The 22,462-nt window shown below is 39.4% G+C and overlaps 1 protein-coding gene across 1 annotated transcript in view; it reads right to left on the bottom strand.

Moving 5' to 3' along the window:
- Window positions 1-22,462, bottom strand: part of LOC138363365 (uncharacterized) — a 325,989-nt gene that overhangs the window by 3,134 nt on the left and 300,393 nt on the right. The window contains exon 2 of the mRNA XM_069322394.1: window positions 16,739-17,160. Coding sequence (XP_069178495.1) covers window positions 16,739-17,160 — 422 coding nt within the window. The remainder of the gene's footprint in view (window positions 1-16,738; window positions 17,161-22,462) is intronic.

Here is a 22,462-nt window from a genome sequence, read left to right as displayed (position 1 = left end):
GCAAGACCTTGTGTTGATCTCCCTTCCCAGCTGTTGCAAGACCTTGTGTTGATCTCTCTTTCCAGCTGTTGCAAGACCTTGTGTTGATCTCCCTTCCCAGCTGTTGCAAGACCTTGTGTTGATCTCCCTTCCCAGCTGTTGCAATACCTGGTGTTGCTTTCCCTCCCTTAGTTTTGCAAGCACCTCAGCTGCTCTATTTACCAAAGGGTTGCGAAAGCTTGTGTGAACCTTCTATGTTCCAAGATGTGCCGGCTTCCCTCTCCATGTCTTGAAGACTATTTTACTAACTAGGTAACCACGACTCGGGCCCAAGAGCTGAAGCAACAGTTCCTGTGTGTTGTCCAGTATTTCTGATCAAACGTGTGTTTAGGGAAAATCAGTCAATCAGGAGTTAGTCCGTTAGCCTGACTTGATAATTTATTTGAGTAATTAATTAAATTCTTCCCTTGATCTCTGTTGCTATGGCAACCGCTGGATTCCTGCATCTTCATTTTTTTTAAATGTTTGATCAGTGATTTGAGGGAACAAATATGGCCGAGTTCCATCAGCTGTTTTTGTTTTACATAAACTCAAAACAATACCTAAATTGAACAACTTCAGTATAACCAAAACAGTGTTTCTTCGCATAACATTTTATTACGGTTAAAATATTTAAATTCCCTATTTAAATATGCAAATTTCCAGCAGATGTTATATGACTTGGTAATGAAGGTTTGACTTTGAATTAGTTTTGCTTAAGACAATCAACGTTCACCCTGGGATGGATCCTTACAGCTTTTCTTAAGCAAGAGGGAGAAAGAAGGGAAGCGATAATAAGGAAATGTTTTGAGAGTCGAAGACCCTCTAGGTACTGGGATGGAAAGATGAGAGGAATTAAGTAAGAAGGGGAAATACGAAGAGAGAGAGAGAGAGAGAGAGAGAGAGAGAGAGAGAGAGAGAGAGAGAGAGAAGGGCGTGATGAATAGTGCTATGTGTAGAGAAGGCGGTAAGAGATGAAGAGAAGGATGGCAATCTAGTTGAGTGGTATGGAACATAGAGGAGTGGAGGAGAGAGAGAGAGAGAGAGAGAGAGAGAGAGAGAGAGAGAGAGAGAGAGAGAGAGAGAGAGAGAGAGAGAGAGAGAGAGAGAGAGAGAGAGAGAGAGAGAGAGAGAGAGAGAGAGAGAGAGAGAGAGAGAGAGAGAGAGAGAGAGAGAGAGAGAGAGAGAGAGAGAGAGAGAGAGAGAGAGAGAGAGAAGCGATAATTGAGTATAGGGGAGGGGGGAGTGAAGAGAGAAGGGCGATGAAGGGAAGGTTGACGTGCGAACGAATTGGAAAACTGAGAGATTTAGAGATTGAATGAAGGCAAAATAGAATAGTCGTGCGAGTAAATGGATGAAGATTAAACGGAGGAATGGACAGAGGAAGCAAGGATGGGAGCCAGGGTTGAGAAGAAGGATTAAGTGAATAAGGGATGTAGCAAAAAAATGACAGATGGAAAAAGGGGGTAGGGGGGGGGGGTTAAATAGGAAATGTGTCGTGCAAGAACATAATTATAAAACTAGTTGGAGGACTGAATGGGCCACGGGGAAATTTGCTAAGCAAGGGAATAGTAGAAGACAGGGGACAGGTAGACAGGGAAGAGATGTGTTTGACAGAGTTCAATATAGTGCGAATATATCATGGCCATCATCTTCCTCTATATCAACATTACAACTACGCAGCCAAGCGTGCCACCGTCTCCAGCATCTTGGTGGTATCAATATATTACAAACACATACACACACACAATCCCCACACTAGCAGCCTTCAACAATTTTCAACTGCATAACAAGTACACAACCATGCTTGCAGATGTCTCTACAGCCCAACACATTCCCTTCTGCTTAGATGGGATGTGTCCTCACCATTTCGTTAATTACTAGGATGATGGTTCCTGCTAATTCCTACTGGACCCCCCTCTCGTAATCACCACACGCTCTGTTATTAACTTATCTCTGGGGAGAGAGAGAGAGAGAGAGAGAGAGAGAGAGAGAGAGAGAGAGAGAGAGAGAGAGAGAAAGAGAGAGAGAGAGAGAGAGAGAGAGAGAGAGAGAGAGAGAGAGAGAGAGAGAGAGAGAGAGAGAGAGAGAGAGAGAGAGAGAGAGAGAGAGAGAGAGAGAGAGAGAGAGAGAGAGAGAGAGAGAGAGAGAGAGAGAGAGAGAGAGAGAGAGAGAGAGAGTCAGGCAGACAGACAGACATACAGATAGACAGAAAGACAGAATATGTGAAACCAGAAAAACTGAAGTCTCCTGACAAGAGAAGTAATGAATGTGAAACGATCACTCAGGAAGTAGCAGAGATTTAGTTATAAAGAAATATTAAACTCACTCAGACCAAAATTCAAGTTCTTTCCAATAAGAAAGAAGCTGGAGCAAATGAGACAGGTGGAGAAACCAGTGGTAATGTTGATGGTAAGGACGTGAGAGTGTCTCCTGGTGCTGCAGACAGCTGACGCAGGTGGAGACAGCACGTAGGATATTTAATGAGAGGAAGTAAGAGAAAAGTTGAAGATGCAAATAAATGGATTGTTATAAATTAGTTCTTGGGGGGATGGGGTAGGTCACCCGGTCTCCCGAGGTCTCTCTCTCTCACTCGCTTTATCTCTCTCATTATCACTCATTATCTCTCTTTATCTCTGTCTCTCGTTATCAATATCTCTCTTTATCTCCCTTTTTCTATATCTCTATCTCGCTCTCTCTCTCTCTAACTCTATCTTTCTCTTTTTATATATCTTTATCTGTTTCTCTTACAATATTACTAATAATACAAAAAGATTAAGTGTCGTCATGTCTTTATAATTAATGACATTTACACAGAACAGAATAGTTCCCGCCTTTCGAATCTGTGGGTCAGCCTTCCGTTTTCTCTGACAGGGAGGAGAGGAGGAAGCCAAAGTTGAAGTAACATGTTTTATGGTATTTTAGCCTAAGTTTGAATAGCAGCAAATTTCTGTTAATTTCTCTGAGTTCGGTGAATAAAGATGTATAGAAACGTTTTTTGACAAAATTAAACAATATTTTGCTAAGTATAGCTGGTGACAGTAAAAAAAATCGTTGTGGGGGTCAGAATATCTTCCTGCCATTCTGTTTTCTCTTTAATTTTGGCAACCCAGGTTCTGCCTATGTCAGTCACGTACCCCAGACCATTCTGTGTGCAAAGTTAGGTGAAAGTAGCCCCAAGCATCTAGCCTCCAACCTTAAACAGATAGGCAATCATTCTTTAGCTAAGTTTGGTTAGGTGTTTAAGTTCAATTGGCAATTATTCAACCCATTTTCTAGCTAAAGCCATACGTCATATAGTGACATTTTTATTAGGTTTTTATTAAGTACAGTTTTTTAATTATTCGGCAGATTTATCATTGACATGATAAATCTTCCATACAATACAATGACAATGTTTTTTCTGTAATAAATTTGTCAAAATTTATATTATTAAATAGTGTGGGTTTACACATAGTTAAACCGAGGCAAGGTAAGGTAAGGTATTTTGATTACGTAGATTTAGGAATGTTTACTGTACAGGCTGAAAGTGAACGAAGCACAAGTCAAGTCACAGCTTCGAACATGGCTTGGTGGATTTTACGACCTCTCTTAGCCAGTAACTCGGGTTCCATTCATCTCTCTTTTCTATAGGGTCTTGGTGCCTCTTATTTTCACAGATCCAACTCCAAGTCAGGGTTGAGGTTATCATGAAGTGAGCAGTAATAGACAACCAAACGGGGAAAGGGAAGGTTAAACAACATTTGACAAATCCATCACCAAATGTACTTCAATATTATGTATCAGTAATTATTTACAAGAAATATACACCAGTAGCTATACACCACAGATAACACTGTATGTGTCACTTTCACACAGGACACTACAGAGCCTCTGTGAGCTTCTGTCAGGATGAGTCCTCCCTCTAGCACCCAGGGCTCCTTCTCTGTGTGTGTTCTTCTGATGTTCTTCACGGGCAAGTCCTCCACAGTACATAAACATTGACTTCAGCAACACGCTGACTAGCTTCCTCTCAAGGCTTAACACTTAACAAGCCTTAACTTAGAAGACAGACGGACATTGACGTAGAGACATTGACGTTGACATTGGCTGGACGTAGAGCTCCGTCTACGAACACAACTGGTCCAGCCAGGGATACGTCGTTCCAACACTAATAGGCTACTACAGACACTTCAATGTCTTCAACAACCAGGCCCTTCTTGTTCCGACCGAAACCTGCCTCGCGTTCTTCAGGATTGCCCTTGCTAGCCACTCCTGGCCACGCAAGGAATAGTTTCCAACTATTTGAGCAAAACGGTAGAGCGATGGTCTCTTTATGCAAGCCTGCATTCAATCCCCAACCATCCAAGTGGTCGGGCATCATTCCTTACCTCTCGTCCTATCCCAAACCCTTATCTTGTTTCCTTTCAGGTGCTATATAGTCAATATGGCTTTGGGTTTCTCCTGATAGTTCCCTTCCCTTCCTGTTGGATTGAGAGGTATTTTCACATTACCTTTGAGGAAAGAAAATCGTATAGTTCGAAGGAAACTACATCTGTTTCAGTAAGCTCACAACCTTCCACCGGAGAACAGAAAATGGGATCAGGTGTGGTCAACAAATGGCGTTAGCATCGTTACAGTAGTTTATAAGTCGAATATTGGACTTATGTAGATTTTATGAAGTCATTATTTGACTTATGCGCTGTCAACCAGACAGACCAATGTTTTGATGATGAGTTGAATTATTTGCAGTTGCAGTATATGGGTAAAGCGTTAATAGAAGTACGATTCGAACACATGAAGCAAGCGAAGCACTGTTTGCGAACAGTTCGAACGCCGTCAGTAATGAGTTGTGTATAAACATTTGTCCATATATAAACAGTGGGTTCCGCGGGTGGAGTAACGCGTCTGTGACCTTTGTTTTGATGATAGGCGAAGCACAGAGCGAAGCACAGAGCGAAGCACAGAGCTCGACACAGGACACAAGCATCGTTACCAAGTTATCCACAAGTTGGGAATAAAAGTATTTTTATTTGTGATGTATTTTGCATTGCTCGGATGACAGACTAACCCGTCCTCCTAAAAGAACGTCGTATTTAGACGTATGCTCTATCTAAGGCCACAAATGGTCGTACTAGAAAATGGTAGCGGTTCGCGAAATTGATGTACTGTCCCGTTTTCTGTTTTGGGTCCTCTGGTAGGTTAGGATAATGGCACTTTAGCACGACCGTTTCTTGACGTTGGGAAACCTTAGGAGAATTGGCTGGACAGACACACTGCTGCTAATAATCCTTTGCGCTTCCTTTGAGCATAACTCGCGCTTAATTCAAAACATGATTCACGAATCGTTCTAAATTAGAAAGATCACCATTCGGCATTCACATATCAGTGGAATGATTAGTTCTGATAAGTCTGACATGAATAGATTTTTAGGTCAGTCCAGGAGAATATGAAGATATTTAAATGTAGATTTTAAAATCACATTTTCGAAAACAATATGTGTATGTCAGCTTGGGTTGAAAAAATAGTACATTTTCCATGAACATCACCTGTAGAGATCTCACCCTGGGGACCTGTGAGAGGTCGACGGAGTGGCAGAGGAATTTCTCTCTCTCTCTCTCTCTCTCTCTCTCTCTCTCTCTCTCTCTCTCTCTCTCTCTCTCTCTCTCTCTCTCTCTCTCTCTCTCTCTCTCTCTCTCTCTCGCTCTCTCTCTCTCTCTCTCTCTCTCTCTCTCTCTCTCTCTCTCTCTCTCTCTCTCTCTCTCTCTCTCTCTCTCTCTCTCTCTCTCTCTCTCTCTCTCCCTCTCTCTCCCCCTCTCTCTCCCCCCCCCCTCTCTCTCTCTCTCTCTCTCTCTCTCTCTCTCTCTCTCTCTCTCTCTCTCTCTCTCTCTCTCTCTCTCTCTCTCTCTCTCTCTCTCTCTCTCTCTCTCTCTCTCCCTCTCTCTCTCTCTCTCTCTCTCACACACACACACTAATACAACTCTTCAACAATTTGTAAAGAAACATTTATTCATTCCTAAGGAACAAATAAAGTCAATCTCCTTTGCCATTTCTGCCAGTGGTCAAAAATGCAGGTTTATGGTCAATAAAATAAACAAGTAACCAACTCAAGCCACTCACTCCCTCCTCCTGGAATCCGCAGTAGAAATATATTTAAGGTTCGGCCAACTTTACATTTCAGGCCAGACGTATATAAAGTCCCTCCACACCTTCTTGAGTGTCGGCTTCGTGGCCAATGTGAGGCGAGGGAATGGTCTGAAGGAGAGGCAGGTCGAGGAGTCCTCCTGCCTGGGGTAGGGAGGCTGTGGGTGAAGCAGAGTGGTGGATAGGATGGAGGTGTTAAAAGATGCTGGGACTAATGTTAATGCAGAGAACGAAGAAACGTTGGGAACGGTTTGTATATATATATATACATATATCTATATAATTTTAGAAGTCAGACGCTGAAGTCTCACACAATTTTTAATAGTAATTTGCTGTTCGGTATTTGGTCAGGCTGAGTGAGTCAGGGTGGTCATCAGTGAATCGAATGCCACTTAACATGGTGAAAAAGCGACCCCCCTGCACTGAATTCTTTAATATCACGATACTCATTTCTGGATTATTTTATTTTCCTTTCAGCCTTTCTTACTTGATTGTAAAAATCTTATACACTGACGTTCACAAAACTTTCAGTTTATTTCAACAGTCATACTTTGTCTATTGTAGCCTGTAATAGACCTTCATAAGACATCAGCTATACACCGAGAATCTCATCATCAACCTCCTTCCCTAATTTAACCAAACGTGTCCACGTGGCCGACAGAGAATGAGACAGACAGAAAGAGAGAAACAATGAGAGGCAGAAAGAGTCTGTATCTTTTTATAATACATTACAAAGAGAAACAGAGGCACGTGCAGAGGCAGACCAGACAAGCACTGAGAAAATTAAGATAAACATGAAGAGAGTCTGAGAAAGAATCAGAGACAGACACAGAGAAAGAGATAGAGAAAAACTGTGAGAAATAGAGATAGAGACAGAAATATAGACAGGTTAGAGAAAATCGCAGAGAGAAAGAGAAGCATATAAACAGGCAGAGAAACAGAAACTCAAAGAGAGAGAGAGATAGGCAGATTAAGAGACAGAGAGGGGCAGAATGAGAGACAGGCATAGACATATATGGACAGACACAGACAGTCTGTAGTAGACATACATGGTAACAGAAAAAGACAGAGAGAGAGAGGCAAAGAAAGAAAAACAGATATTCAAAATTGACAGAGAGACAGGCCGTTAAGACAGAGAATCAGAGAGACACAGAGAAAGACAAAGAGGGTTTGATAGAGTGTGAGAGATAATAACACAGACATAGAAAGATAGTAGCACAGACATAAAGACAGACAGACAGAGAGAGACATTAAGAGAGACAGAGAAAAAAACATTCAAAAAAGAGAGACAGAGAAAGACATATATTAAAGAGAGAGAGAAAGACAGAGAAACAGACAAACAGGGAAAGACTATGAGAGAGGGTGAAATAGAAGTAAAGAGAGGGGCAGAATGAGAAAGACGGACAGGCAGATAGAGAAAGACATAGACAGACGGATAAGGACAGACAGGGACAGACTGATAGAGAGAGAGAGAGAGAGAGAGAGAGAGGGAGGGAGAGAGAGAGAGAGAGAGAGAGAGAGAGAGAGAGAGAGAGAGAGAGAGAGAGAGAGAGAGAGAGAGAGAGAGAGAGAGAGAGAGAGAGAGAGAGAGAGAGAGAGAGAGAGAGAGAGAGAGAGAGAGAGAGAGAGAGAGAGAGAGAGGGAGGGAGAGAGAGAGAGAGAGAGAGAGAGAGAGAGAGAGAGAGAGAGAGAGAGAGAGAGAGAGAGAGAGAGAGAGAGAGAGAGAGAGAGGGAGGGAGAGAGAGAGAGGGAGGGAGGGAGGGAGAGAGAGAGAGAGAGAGAGAGAGAGAGAGAGAGAGAGAGAGAGAGAGAGAGAGAGAGAGAGAGAGAGAGAGAGAGAGAGAGAGAGAGAGACCTATGTCCACGGAGTTCTTTGGGAAAACGCCGGAAAGTGGAGTCGAACTTAATCTCGTTTACCTCTCACACCCTTGTGAGAAGATGACCACCTCGTGTTTTGTGGAGTGGAGGGTGAGCCCATGGGGGGGGGGGGAGTGTAGGAGAGAGGGAGAGAGAAGGTGAGGAGAAGTAGGTGAGAGATCCGATTTCTCTCTTCTTGAGAGAGAAAGGGAAGTGTGGGGTTAGAACAGAAGGTGTTTGTTGAATGAGAGAGAGAGAGAGAGATAGAGAGAGAGAGATGAAAAAGGAGTAATTAGTAAGATATATATAAACATACTCATCTATTGACCACAACTCTTTCATCAACACAAACCACTGATCAAAAACAGTCTTGTTGACGGCCTGCTTTAGGAACCGTATAATCCCAAAGTTATAACTAACAGCTATATTAATCCAAAGAAAGTCTATCAAGTCTATCATCCTGTTAAACCACATAGAAGTGAGCACCAACACCAACCTCAGAGCTGGACATTTACTCAAGATATACAACGATAATTTACCAGTTTGGAATATATTAAAGCAACTTCTAGATACCACGACTCACGACCGAGTAATGTCATTCGTCGAAGGCTTTCCAGCCTTCCAGGAAGACTGCCAAATAAATAATAATGTAAAAGGGATCTGAGAATCTGAGGATCTGATCTGATATATTTTAATCCCCCCCCCCCCTTACGTATCAACAGACACGTAAGGGGGGGGGGATTTAAATAAAAATTCAGGTGGTGTAAATTCTGACTCAGTATGCCAGGATAAAAGTGACAGTAAACAGGAGAGTGTAACAGACAGCACTGACAGCTCGATGGATACAGACACCACAACAGACCTCGATTAAGACAGATAAATTAAAAATCTGACAGTCATTTGCAAAGTCTATGCAATGGTCATTTGCAGACATAGATATTCTGGAAAGAGAGAGGGATTAGTATGCAGCTACCACCCATCCTAGAAAATGCCTAAATGTATTTAGATAGGTAAAAGGTAATTTAGGATCAATATGCAAGTATTTACATCCAGACAAAACTACAATATGCAGGTATTTACATCCAGACAAAACTACAATATGCAGGTATTTACATCCAGACAAAACTACAATATGCAGGTATTTACATCCAGACAAAACTACACAAAGAGCAGCAAACAGGATAACAGCTTTGGAGGAACGTAAAATAATTTCTTAAACCCCCCAAAAAAATACATTTCTAAAGGCAGAACAGAGAGAATATATGGAACTGGCTGAAAAAAAAAAAAACATTTGTATACCGAATCACATAAAAATAAACTCCACAACAGAGCTACAACTACAACCCTCCAACAACTAGTTATGGTCAGAACAAATCAGATATGCTCATGCGTAACAGACCCGCTAGAAAATTCTCCAATTCAAAATACAACAGAGTGCCTGTTATGACTCAGATATTTACCCCGTTTCATAACTATACAGATTAAATATTATACTTTTCATCACACTTCAAATTACTTATGTATTACAATTGCCCCATATATCTGACTTCATTTCATAGTGCTATGTTACTGTATTTAGTTTATGTGATTGTATTGTAGTTATTATATTACATTGTTGTATTATACTGTATAAGAGTTAGTGAAGCGGTGTACGAGTATTGTATTTGACAAAATCGGTATGGGTGTATCAGCTGTGTGTGTCACTGAATGGATATTAATTTCAGAGTAGGAAGTATAATTATATGAGTATACTGTTTCAAGTATATGGTAGTGTATGGTCGTGTTTATCACAGTGTGAAAGTGTGGTTTTTGTTTGGGAATTATTAAAGGGTGTTGTGACTACAGTGTATCCACAGGGAGCTCACGCTGTCAGTCGGAGCGAATGTTGTTAGTTGTAGACTGGTTGTGATTTAGACTGGACGTACCAGCTGAAGTTGTGTTTGTTATTGGCTTAAGGTTATGTGTTTGCCATGAGTCTGGTATTCAAGGGATTTAGTAGTAAGTTGGATATATTAACGTGAGTGGTCATAAGCCCATAATCGTTTAGTTGTTAATCTGGATTATTCTTTGTTTATTTGTGCTCTCCACAGAATAAATTGGTGTTTAATTTTTTGTATATATAAACAATGGTTATAATTAATGAATCACGTGTTTAGCAATGGTGATAACAAGCCAGTAAGGAGCTTTAGTAGCTGCTTCCAGGAACACGAGCTTTGCCGCGTGTGAGAGGTAAGAGTGACCTCATTCGTCTTGGCTAACATACAGAACAACAAAACAGCCCATTTGAGTTTTACCAACTAAAATCACGGGCACAAAACAAAGGGCCGTTCATAAACGGTCTCTTCAGTCAAATGCAGTACTCGCAGCTTTTAGAGAAACCTTTGCAGGGTAATTAATGTATAGTGAGATTTGGTTATCGGAATATATATATATATATATATATATATATATATATATATATATATATATATATATATATATATATATATATATATATATATATATATATATATATATGTCGTACCTAGTAGCCAGAATGCACTTCTCGGCCTACTATGCAAGGCCCAATTTGCCTAATAAGCCAAGTTTTCATGAATTAATTGTTTTTCGACTACCTAACCTACCTAACCTAACCTAACCTAACTTTTTCGGCTACCTAACCTAACCTAACCTATAAAGATAGGTTAGGTTAGGTTAGGTAGGGTTGGTTAGGTTCGGTCATATATCTACGTTAATTTTAACTCCAATAAAAAAAATTGACCTTATACATAATGAAATGGGTAGCTTTATCATTACATAAGAAAAAAATAGAGAAAATATATTAATTCAGGAAAACTTGGCTTATTAGGCAAATCGGGCCTTGCATAGTAGGCTGAGAAGTGCGTTCCGGCTACTAGGTACGACATATATATATATATATATATATATATATATATATATATATATATATATATATATATATATATATATATATATATATATATATATATATATATATATATATGTATATATATATAATATATATAACATATATATATATATATATATATATATATATATATATATATATATATATATATATATATATGTATATATATATATAATATATATATATATATATATATATATATATATATATATATATATATATATATATATATATATATATGTGTGTGTTGATGTGATAAGGTAAATAGGTCACATGGAGGAGTAGGTTTGTATATTAGAGAGAATCTTGTATGCTCGGAGCTCCTTAACTCTACAAATGAGGCCGTAGAGGAGTTGGAAGTAAGAATACAAAAAATACAAGCCGCCAAAAGCAACGGCTGAGGTTTGAGAACATGACAGAATAACACAGAACAAATAAACAAAATAGAGAAAAGCCTCGATATTCTTCCAAACTCGATACTATCTTCTTAGGACACTAGGAAACTGCTCGTTTTAAGATGGTGAATAGCAAACAATAATATTATTCCAGGAAATATCTCTGGAAATAACTAACCACAGGTCAGATAATTACCTAGATTCCGCGACAAATTTTCAAGCTCAACCAGCAGATAACACAACGAACTAGGACCGAAAATATTCTAGGTTCTTATCATCACAAACAACAATGAAATAATCACTTACACTACGACCTCAGACACCTCATACTTAGATCACAAGCAAATAGAAGAGCAGACTAGCATTCATACTCGTAATATGTCCAAACATATTTTATCAAACGAGAGGATTATTATTTATCTAACACAAGAAGAAAGCAAAGCATTGGCTAAGAATTACAGACTTGTTGCGCTAACATCCCACATAATACAAGTTTTTGAGAGAGTGACCCAGGAGTTAGATCTCCAGTTTTATGGAAACTTCCATATTTCAGGTCAACAGGGATTCAGATATGGTGCCTTTCGCAGCTACTCGACGCTATGACAAAACCACTGATACATTAGAAGAAAAACGGAATTCAGATGTGGTATAAACTGGCTTTGAAATATCATTTGATAAATGTGACCATGGAGTGATAACCCACACAATGAGGTCGGTACAAATAACAGTTAAAGTAGGGCGATGGATATTAAATTGTCTGTGAAACCCGAAGGCAAAGAGTAACAGACAACCAAATAAAATAAAATCTAAATACAGTTAAAAGCTCTGTACCTCAGGGCACAGTCCTTGCACTACTGTATTTCCTAATTCTCATATCAGATATAGACATAAATATAACCCACAGATTCGTGTCATCTTTTGCAGCTGACACAAACATCAGCATAAAAACTACCTCTGTAGAAGACATTGAAAAAGTGCAAGTTGATATTTATAAAGTATTCGATTGGGCAGCGGAATATAACATGATGTTTGTTATAAATTCCAGTTACTTGGGTATGGAAAAATTAACACCTTAATCAAAATAGAGGGTACAAAACACAATCAAATCTGCCCATAGTATTTGCATACAGCTAAACATTTAATCATGTCTACACATTTAACTGTCTGTGTCTATACATGAAAATGGCTGTCAGTCGTGCACAACAGGGCGGGTTAGGATTCACATAAAAGAAAAGAATGCCCATCATTCCAAAGAAGAGGATGATATAGGTAGGGAGGGAGAGAGAGAGAGAGAGAGAGAGAGAGAGAGAGAGAGAGAGAGAGGGAGAGAGAGAGAGAGAGAGAGAGAGAGAGAGAGAGAGAGAGAGAGAGAGAGAGAGAGAGAGAGAGAGAGAGAGAGAGAGAGAGAGAGAGAGAGAGAGAGAGAGAGAGAGAGAGAGAGAGAGAGAGAGAGAGAGAGAGAGAGAGAGAGAAAAAAAAAAAATTAACCCACTGCTCAACCACCACAAACGAAGCTGTTGCATTCCCCTTTGGTAAAAAACTTAACACATTCATTCCTTTCGTCAAAATAACTTTCTTATCACAAACTCAATTCTGTCAAAAGACGAGCGTGAAGTATTTATCCCTTTCAACCCTCACAATCCCCCTTTTCACTATTATCAACGCCCCCTTCCCCTCCCCCCACCATTTTTTCCCCCATAAAATCCCGAACCCTATTCCCCCTGTTCAGTAACATGGACACCGGTTGATTGGCAGTTGTGAGGCGTGACCAAGGAACCGAAGCTCAACCCCTGCAAGTAGAATTAGGTGATTACACAGCCTTGTACTCTCTAGTACATTTATGACAGTCTTGCAACACCCAGTACGCAGACTGGCGATACCCATTGCAGTATGACCACGCTTACAACGCCCAGTTCACTATACATAGCCCTGCAACACCCAGCGCACTATATACATGATACAAAGCCTTGCAGCGTCCAGTTCACTATACTTGCAACACCCAACGCACTATACGCAGCCTTCCAGCATCCAACGCCCACTTCACTGTACATAGCATGTATACACAAAGTATTCACAGCATATATATACACTGTGCATAAACTATGTATGCACAGCATGTATACACTATGTGTACATTATATACACACTATGGCAGATTCCATACACAGTTTCAAAAGTAGATTTGATAGAGGCGAATAGGCTCAAGAATCTGTACACTAGTGCACAGCATACAACACCCAGAGCTCAGTTCACTATACACAGTCTTGGAACACCCAACGCACCACACACTACACACCCAGTGCATCATTGCAACCTTTGATTGTTCCGAGGGTGTATGTGTGCGTGTGTGTGGAGCCATGCCAGGTTTGAAGCCGTGTTAACGCATTCGGACGCTATCAGGACTGCGTCTACATGAAGAGTTTGGAATGTGTTTGAACACTCAAGAGCCGCTGATGGCACAATGTCCGCATAGGTGAGGTGCTGATAGCATAACGCCCTATTGCATGAAGAGAGAGAGAGAGAGAAGATTAAGCCACCCAAAAGGTGGCTTGGGCATGAATAGCCCATAAGTGGTGGTCCTTTTGAGCCATTTCCAATATCAATAGATGATACTGGAGATCTGTGGAGGTGCGACTGTACCCTGCGTGACGGGAGATGTGTCCCGTGATGAAGTGAGAGATGGCGTTGATGATTTAATATTGCAAAGGTGCTATATTGGTCAGATGTCCTCCTGCATGAGGTGGAAATAGCAATGACAATTGGCCGACAGTTGTGTCATTTAACTGTGTTGCCAACTAATAATATTATTCGGTCAAATATCAGGCCAATTTGTGGATATAGTAATTGGTTCAGACTTTCCCCCTCCCCCCCCCCCCCCACTTTGGCAACATGATCTGCATTAATTAAATCATTGTACGTCAGTGGTGGCATTTTCTGTGGCAATTAAATGATTTTGCAACATCAGCGGGAGAGAGTCCGTGTGGGCCATTTGCAAACCAAGAACTATGTGGGGTAAGGAAATGTTCGCAGCAGAGATTGGTGCTGTCATTAGCAGCTTTCGCTAGCACAACTCAGTAATATTTCTAACAGCGCGTCATAGCACTTCTAAAAGTTACTTTTAACAGCGCATTTAACAGCCCCCAACAGCGCATTTAACAGCCCCTCCCAACAGCGCATTTAACAGCCCTCAACAGCGCATTTAACAGCCCCCATCAGCACATTTAACAGCCCTCAACAGCGCATTTAACAGTACCCAACAGCGCATTTAACACAACACAACATGACACAACACAACATGACACAACACAACACAACATAACACAACACAACATGACACAACACAACACATCACAACAATACTCACACTCTTGTTCCCAAGGTTGTGGACGAGACAGCACCAGTCTCAGCAACACAACACAACATAGCACAACACCACATCACAACACATCACAACACAACACAACACAACACAACACAACACATCACAACACATCACAACACAACACACCACAACACATCACAACACAACATGACACAACACAACACAACACAACACAACACAACACAACACATCACAACACATCACAACACAACACAACACAACACATCACAACACAACATGACACAACACAACACAACACAACACAACACATCACAACACATCACAACACAACACAACACAACACAACACATCACAACACAACACAACACAACACAACACAACACAACATGACACAACACAACACAACACAACACAACATGACACAACACAACACAACACAACACAACACAACACAACACAACACAACACAACACATCACAACACAACACAACACAACACAACACAACACAACATGACACAACACAACACAACACAACACAACATGACACAACACAACACAACACAACACAACACAACACAACACAACACAACACAACACAACATGACACAACACAACACAACACAACACAACACAACACAACACAACACAACATGACACAACACAACATGACACAACACAACACAACACAACACAACACAACACAACACAACATGACACAACACAACACAACACATCACAACACAACACAACACAACATGACACAACACAACATGACACAACACAACACAACATGACACAACACAACACAACACATCACAACACAACACAACACAACATGACACAACACAACACAACACAACACAACATGACACAACACAACACAACACAACACAACACAACATGACACAACACAACACAACACAACACAACACAACACAACACAACATGACACAACACAACACAACACATCACAACACAACACAACACAACATGACACAACACAACATGACACAACACAACACAACACAACACAACACAACACAACACAACATGACACAACACAACACAACACAACACAACACAACACAACACAACATGACACATCACAACACAACACAACACAACACAACACAACACAACATGACACAACACAACACAACACATCACAACACAACACAACACAACACAACACAACACAACATGACACAACACAACACAACACAACACAACACAACACAACACAACACAACATGACACAAAACAATACTCACACTCTTGTTCCCAAGGTTGTAGACGAGACAGCACCAGTCTCAGCAACACAACACAACACAACATAGCACAACAACACATCACAACACATCACAACACAACACACCACAACACAACAACACAACACAACACATCACAACACATCACAACACATCACAACACAACACACCACATCACAACACAACACAACACAACACAACACAACACAACATAACACAACACATCACAACACATCACAACACAACACACCACAACACAACAACACAACACAACACATCACAACACATCACAACACATCACAACACAACACATCACAACACAACACAACACAACACAACACAACACACCACAATACAACACAACACAACACACCACAACACAACACAACACAACACAACACAACACAACACAACAACACAACACAACACAACACATCACAACACAACACAACACAACACAACACAACACCACATCACAACACACCACACCACAACACAACACAACACAACATAGCACAACACCACATCACAACACACCACAACACAACACAACACAACAATACTCACACTCTTGTTCCCAAGGTTGTGGACGAGACAGCACCAGTCTCAGCAACACAACACAACACAACACAACACACCACAACACAACACAACACATCACAACACAACACAACACATCACAACACAACACAACACAACACAACAACACATCACAACACAACACAACACATCACAACACAACACAACAACACATCACAACACAACACAACACACCACATCACAACACAACACAACAATACTCACACTCTTGTTCCCAAGGTTGTGGACTAGACAGTGGAGGTAGGCGGAGTTGCCGGTCAGACTGGAGACGTTGCGTGGAGCCGCCTCGTCAAAGACCGGATGTAGCGGCATCGTGAGAACCGAGGCACCCGCAGCCCCAGAGCTGAGGTCCAACAGAGGCTTGATGGGCTCCACCGGACTGCTGCTGCTGCCGCTCAGCGTCATACCCACGTGACTGCTGCCTCCCTTCATGCTGCCGCTGCTGCTGCTGCTGCTAGCCTGTTGGTTGTGGCTGCCGCTGCTGCCGCTGCCACCGCCGCCACCAGTGCTTCTTCCCGCCCGGCGGCCGGACTGCTGCTGTTGCTGCTGCTGCTGCTGCTGCTGTGGCGGCGGGTGGAGGGAGGAGTGAGGGGACTGTAGGGAGGACGGCGCCACCACAACCGCTCCTGGACATGTAAACAATAACACGTGTTAAACAGCTGACACATCAAATATGAAAGGCTACCGTTCCCTTTAAATGGTAACTAATTAAATTCATAAACGTGATTTATTTGGCCATCAAATGGAAAATGAACAATATTTGTCATTATAACATGATATTGAATTCTCTATCACGTTTAATTGTTACTAATTGCTTGGTAAACATCTGAAAAAAATATTCGTATTATTTTGATTTGAAATTAACATTCTCGGGTATATAAAATTATGAAAAAATGTGTCGAAAAGCATTTAAATTATATCCATATTATATCAATATATCACCTAACCACTTCGCCATAAGAGGATATAATCAGGTCCTACACACAGAAGAATTTGTCTTTGAGAATGTGAGGAGAGACCTTACGAAAAGCATCACTAGGCGTCAGACCCAAATAATTAGTAAAAATTAACTTTGGAGAGTTAATTTGTCATCTTCCTGCTTCAGTGAAGAAAAACATAAGGAATATCGAGAAGATTCTTGTTAGAATCATAAATCTAAAACTTTCTGTTGTTTTCACCGAAATTTGTTTAAGAGAAAGACTGCTACCAAAATATTCTAATATGTATATATATACAACTTTAGAACACTTTCCCACCAGGAGACTCGAACCCTAGCCAGCACAGAAGCCTTCCAGCAACTGGCATAACAGGTACGCCTTAACCCGCTCCACCACACGCTCCAAGTTTTTGTATACTTAACTCTCGTTTTAGGAGAGTTGTGCCATGTATATATATATACATATATATATATGTTGTACCTAGTAGCCAGAACGCAATACTCGGCCTACTATGCAAGGCCCGATTTGCCTAATAAGCCAAGTTTTCCTGAATTAATATATTTTCTCTAATTTTTTTCTTATGAAATGATAAAGCTACCCATTTCATTATGTATGAGGTAATTTTTTTTTTTATTGAAGTTAAAATTAACGTAGATATATGACCGAACCTAACCAACCCTACCTAACCTAACCTATCTTTATAGGTTACGTTAGGTTAGGTAGCCGAAAATGTTAGGTTAGGTTAGGTTAGGTAGGTTAGGTAGTCGAAAAAGCATTAGTTCATGAAAACTTGGCTTATTAGGCAAATCGGGCCTTGCATAGTAGGCTGAGAAGTACGTTCTGGCTACTCGGTACGACATATATATATATATATATATATATATATATATATATATATATATATATATATATATATATATATATATATATATATATATATATATATATATATATATATATATATATATTAGTATATTTTGGTAGCAGTCTTTCCTGTAGACATATATTATTAAATATGACCGAAAAAGTAAGATTAATAATTCTAACACGAATTTTCTCAATCTTTCGTACATTTCTTTTCACTGTTGGTGGTAATTCAAAAATCAATTCTCCAAAATTCATTTTTATTTATAAATGAATAAAATGAATTCAAAATAAAAATGAATTTTGGAGAATTGATTTTTGAATTACCACCAACAGTGAAAAGAAATGTACGAAAGATTGAGAAAATTCGTGTTAGAATTATTAATCTTACTTTTTCGGTCATATTTAATAATATATATATATATATATATATTGGTGTATACTGGCAGCAGGTTTTCTTTCAAACATGTTTCATTTAATGTGACCGCATATTCTGTATTTATTATTTTATGGTTTAGGGCTTCTATCCCTCTAACTATTTTCTTAGCATCAGGGCTTAATTGGAATAGGAGTTCTCCAAAACATGTACACTTGCCCCCACGAAGGATGTAACCTTCAATGTAAGTACATTGACGTCGTACGAGCTGACGAGGCGTTTGAAATGCCATCTTCAATCTGGTGCCCCTAGGAATCACATGAGACAAGCCCATGACATTACTCTAACAAGAGAAATGTTGAACAAGAATACTTGCATAATAGACAAAACCCAAGATTCAAGAAGATTACAAATTCTTGAGGCAATTCACATAAGAATAGAGCGACCTACCATGAACACCCAAATCACGGAACTATTTACTCTACCCACCATGAGAGTAAGGACAAGACAAGAACATATCGATGCCAACACAGAAGACAATGTCCAACATAACAGGCCAATTACACTGGATTAATCTTTGTGTTAGATAGGAGATGCCTCGTATGGGCCAATAAGCCTTCTGCAGCCCCTATGTTTATCCCTTATGTATCCCCCCATGTTTTCACCTTCATTGTATTATCACCTGACCTAATGCGGGCATAAAATCAACTAGTATTGTAAGATCTGTTCACTTGAGAATGAACCATGGAGTTCGAAACGTCGTGCAAATTATACAAATAAGTGTAATACACTCTATAGTAAATCACTTCTTTTCTTCACCTTAAAAGTACGAAAATGAGTTTTGGAGAACTCCTATTTCAATTAAGCCCTGATGCTAAGAAAATAGTTAGAGGGATAGAAGCCCTAAACCAGAAAATAATAAATACAGATTATGCGGTCATATTCAATGAAACATGTTTGAAAGAAAACCTGCTGCCAGTATACACCAATATATATATATATATATATATATATATATATATATATATATATATATATATATATATATATATATATATATATATATATATATATATATATATATATATATATATATATATATATATATATATATATATATATATATATATATATATATATATATATATATATATATATATATATATATATACTTTTGATGGTTACAAGATATACATGGGTTGATACAAAAATAATAATGCAAAAAGGTGCTTAAAGGTTATGGATCTCTTGAAGAACACAACAATGGGAAACATTGATGAATGTCACAGACGGGTTCGATCATTGTTGCAAGTCAAACACTTCTTCGAATTCCTCTGAAGTTGGACTAGTGCCCAAGACGCAACAGGCATTTCCCCTCTGAATCGCAACACTGAGGCGCTGGAACATATATATATATATATATATATATATATATATATATATATATATATATATATATATATATATATATATATATATATATATATATATATATATATATATATATATATATATATATATATATATATATATATATATATATATATATATATATATTTTTAAATTTTGTGAGGGTACCACCTCTGGTGCCAATGTGGGGACCCATAGCCTCGGAGAAGAAAATAAAAAGTATTCAGAGGAGACCTTGTGGTTTCTCACTGAACACTAATATATATATATATATATATATATATATATATATATATATATATATATATATATATATATATATATATATATATATATATATTGCATGGTACCTTAGGGAACCACATCAGCCAATGTGACCCCTTCAAGGACTTCCAATTGTGTTTGCTGGACTCTCAGTCTAAGACAGTCTGGAAATACAGAACAGTAGAGACTCAACACTGGATTAGGCAAATGAGGACGTGCAGCCGCCTGTTGGTCCATGATAACAGTATTGACCAATCAGAGCGAGGAATTCAGTGCTGAGACCAATTAGAGAACTGAACAGAATTGTGCTGACCAATTAGATCTTTAAGCGAAATGTGATCACGTATTGGATCGTTCTAAGTGAGTCTTTTAACAGAAAACTTTGATAATTGTAATTTACATGTATTGAATAATAACATATAATTTACTTTGCTAATTAGAGACGCGGACAAGTGTGTTAAGCAATCAGCAGGATTGTTTCAAGTGGAGAATTAAATCAATAAGGTTTAATCTAAGTGTTTTGAAAAGTTAGAGTCTATATTTTATTTATTAATAGTTGAGGATACATTTGCATTCAAATTCGCAAATATCTCTTAGTAATTATTGATGCGAATTTTGTTTCTTACACCAATCAGAGTTTCAAATAAATTTAGGGTGATCATTCAGTTAGTTTCAGGAAGAGAATGTTGACAAATAAGAGGGTCGTGAATGAGACTTGAAAGGAAAACACCGAGTTACAAGTAACCTTTATTGAGCAGAATGTTTCACCTACAATGATTCGTTGATTGATGAAGATTAAGCCACCCAAGAGGTGGCACGGGCATGAATAGCCCGTAAGTGGTAGATTTTTTTGAGTGAATGTATATATACTGCGTGCGGAGGTCGCATTGAGATCGTCAGTCCTTAGTATGTGGTTGCTATCGCAAGGAAGTATACTACTTTACAGTATTTCAGAGGATATTTAGCTGCTGGACACCTTTTTTGACCAGAAGAGTGGCTGTGTTGATGGCTTCAGGGTGGTTATTGCAAGATTCGGGGACTTTTAAACCTCTTCTAAGGTCGTTGGCTGCTTTACGTTCCAGGAGATAGTGAAGTAGTAGATTTTCTTTGATTATTTGGCAGAAGATGCATTCCCAATCTCTGGGCTCACCAATTTCCCAGTTGCATCTGTAACTTACACGTAGTCTATATAACCGAATTGCTATTTTCCTGTGGATTTCATTCGAGATATTTAACCTGTCTAACTTGGTGGCCTGAAGATACCACATTGCAGAGGGCGAACCTTCTGCTACTCTCTGGCGAAGATGGGCTTTGTTGAGGTGTGAGAGTTGGTTGGGGATGGTGTTTTAATGTATTGTAGGCTGAGTTGGATTGTTTTGTGGATCACTGGATGACGAGTTGCCAATTTAGCAGTTTCCTTGACTTTCTCATTTAATGGGATCCAGTTTAGGGTTATGTTGAGTCCTTTAGCTCCTGATCCTAGATACAAAATGGTGGTAATTATTTCCACGTTGTCTTTCCACTGCTCTTTACCTAATATTTGTAGTGAAGCTTTAGAGTCTGTGGGTATGACCGCATTTTGAGTGTTTTGTGCAATCGAACTACAATGATTGATTGATGAAGATGAAGCCACCCAAGAGGTGGCACGGGCATGAATAGCCCGTAAGTGGTAAAATTTTTGTTCAGTAAATATGTACAGTGTACAGATTATATGAGCTGAGGTCTTATTTAATCGTCAGGCTGCTATCGTGGGGGAGAATACTGTTTGGCAGTATTTATGAAGGTGTCCAGCTGCTGGTGCCATACAATGATTGAGTGATAAAGATTAAGCCACCCAAGAGGTGGCACGGGCATGAATAACACGTAAGTCAACTATTAATAGAGCTAGTGTTTATATTGGGAAAAGAAGGTAAGTTGATGGTGGAGATGATAGTGGAATGAGGCGAGGTTCATCAACTTGTGATACATGCTGGAAATAAGCTCTGGCTGCTGGGCACCGCCTCTCAACCCTTAATTGTCTGGTGTATAGGTTCCATAGCCTTTTGAGGGGTATCATATCTGCATTTAAAACTGTGT

This window comes from Procambarus clarkii, chromosome 10 (assembly GCF_040958095.1).
Source record: "Procambarus clarkii isolate CNS0578487 chromosome 10, FALCON_Pclarkii_2.0, whole genome shotgun sequence".
Lineage (NCBI taxonomy): Eukaryota > Metazoa > Arthropoda > Malacostraca > Decapoda > Cambaridae > Procambarus > Procambarus clarkii.
The sequence above is the reverse complement of the archived record's forward strand: the minus strand, read 5'-3'. Positions and strand labels throughout refer to the sequence as shown.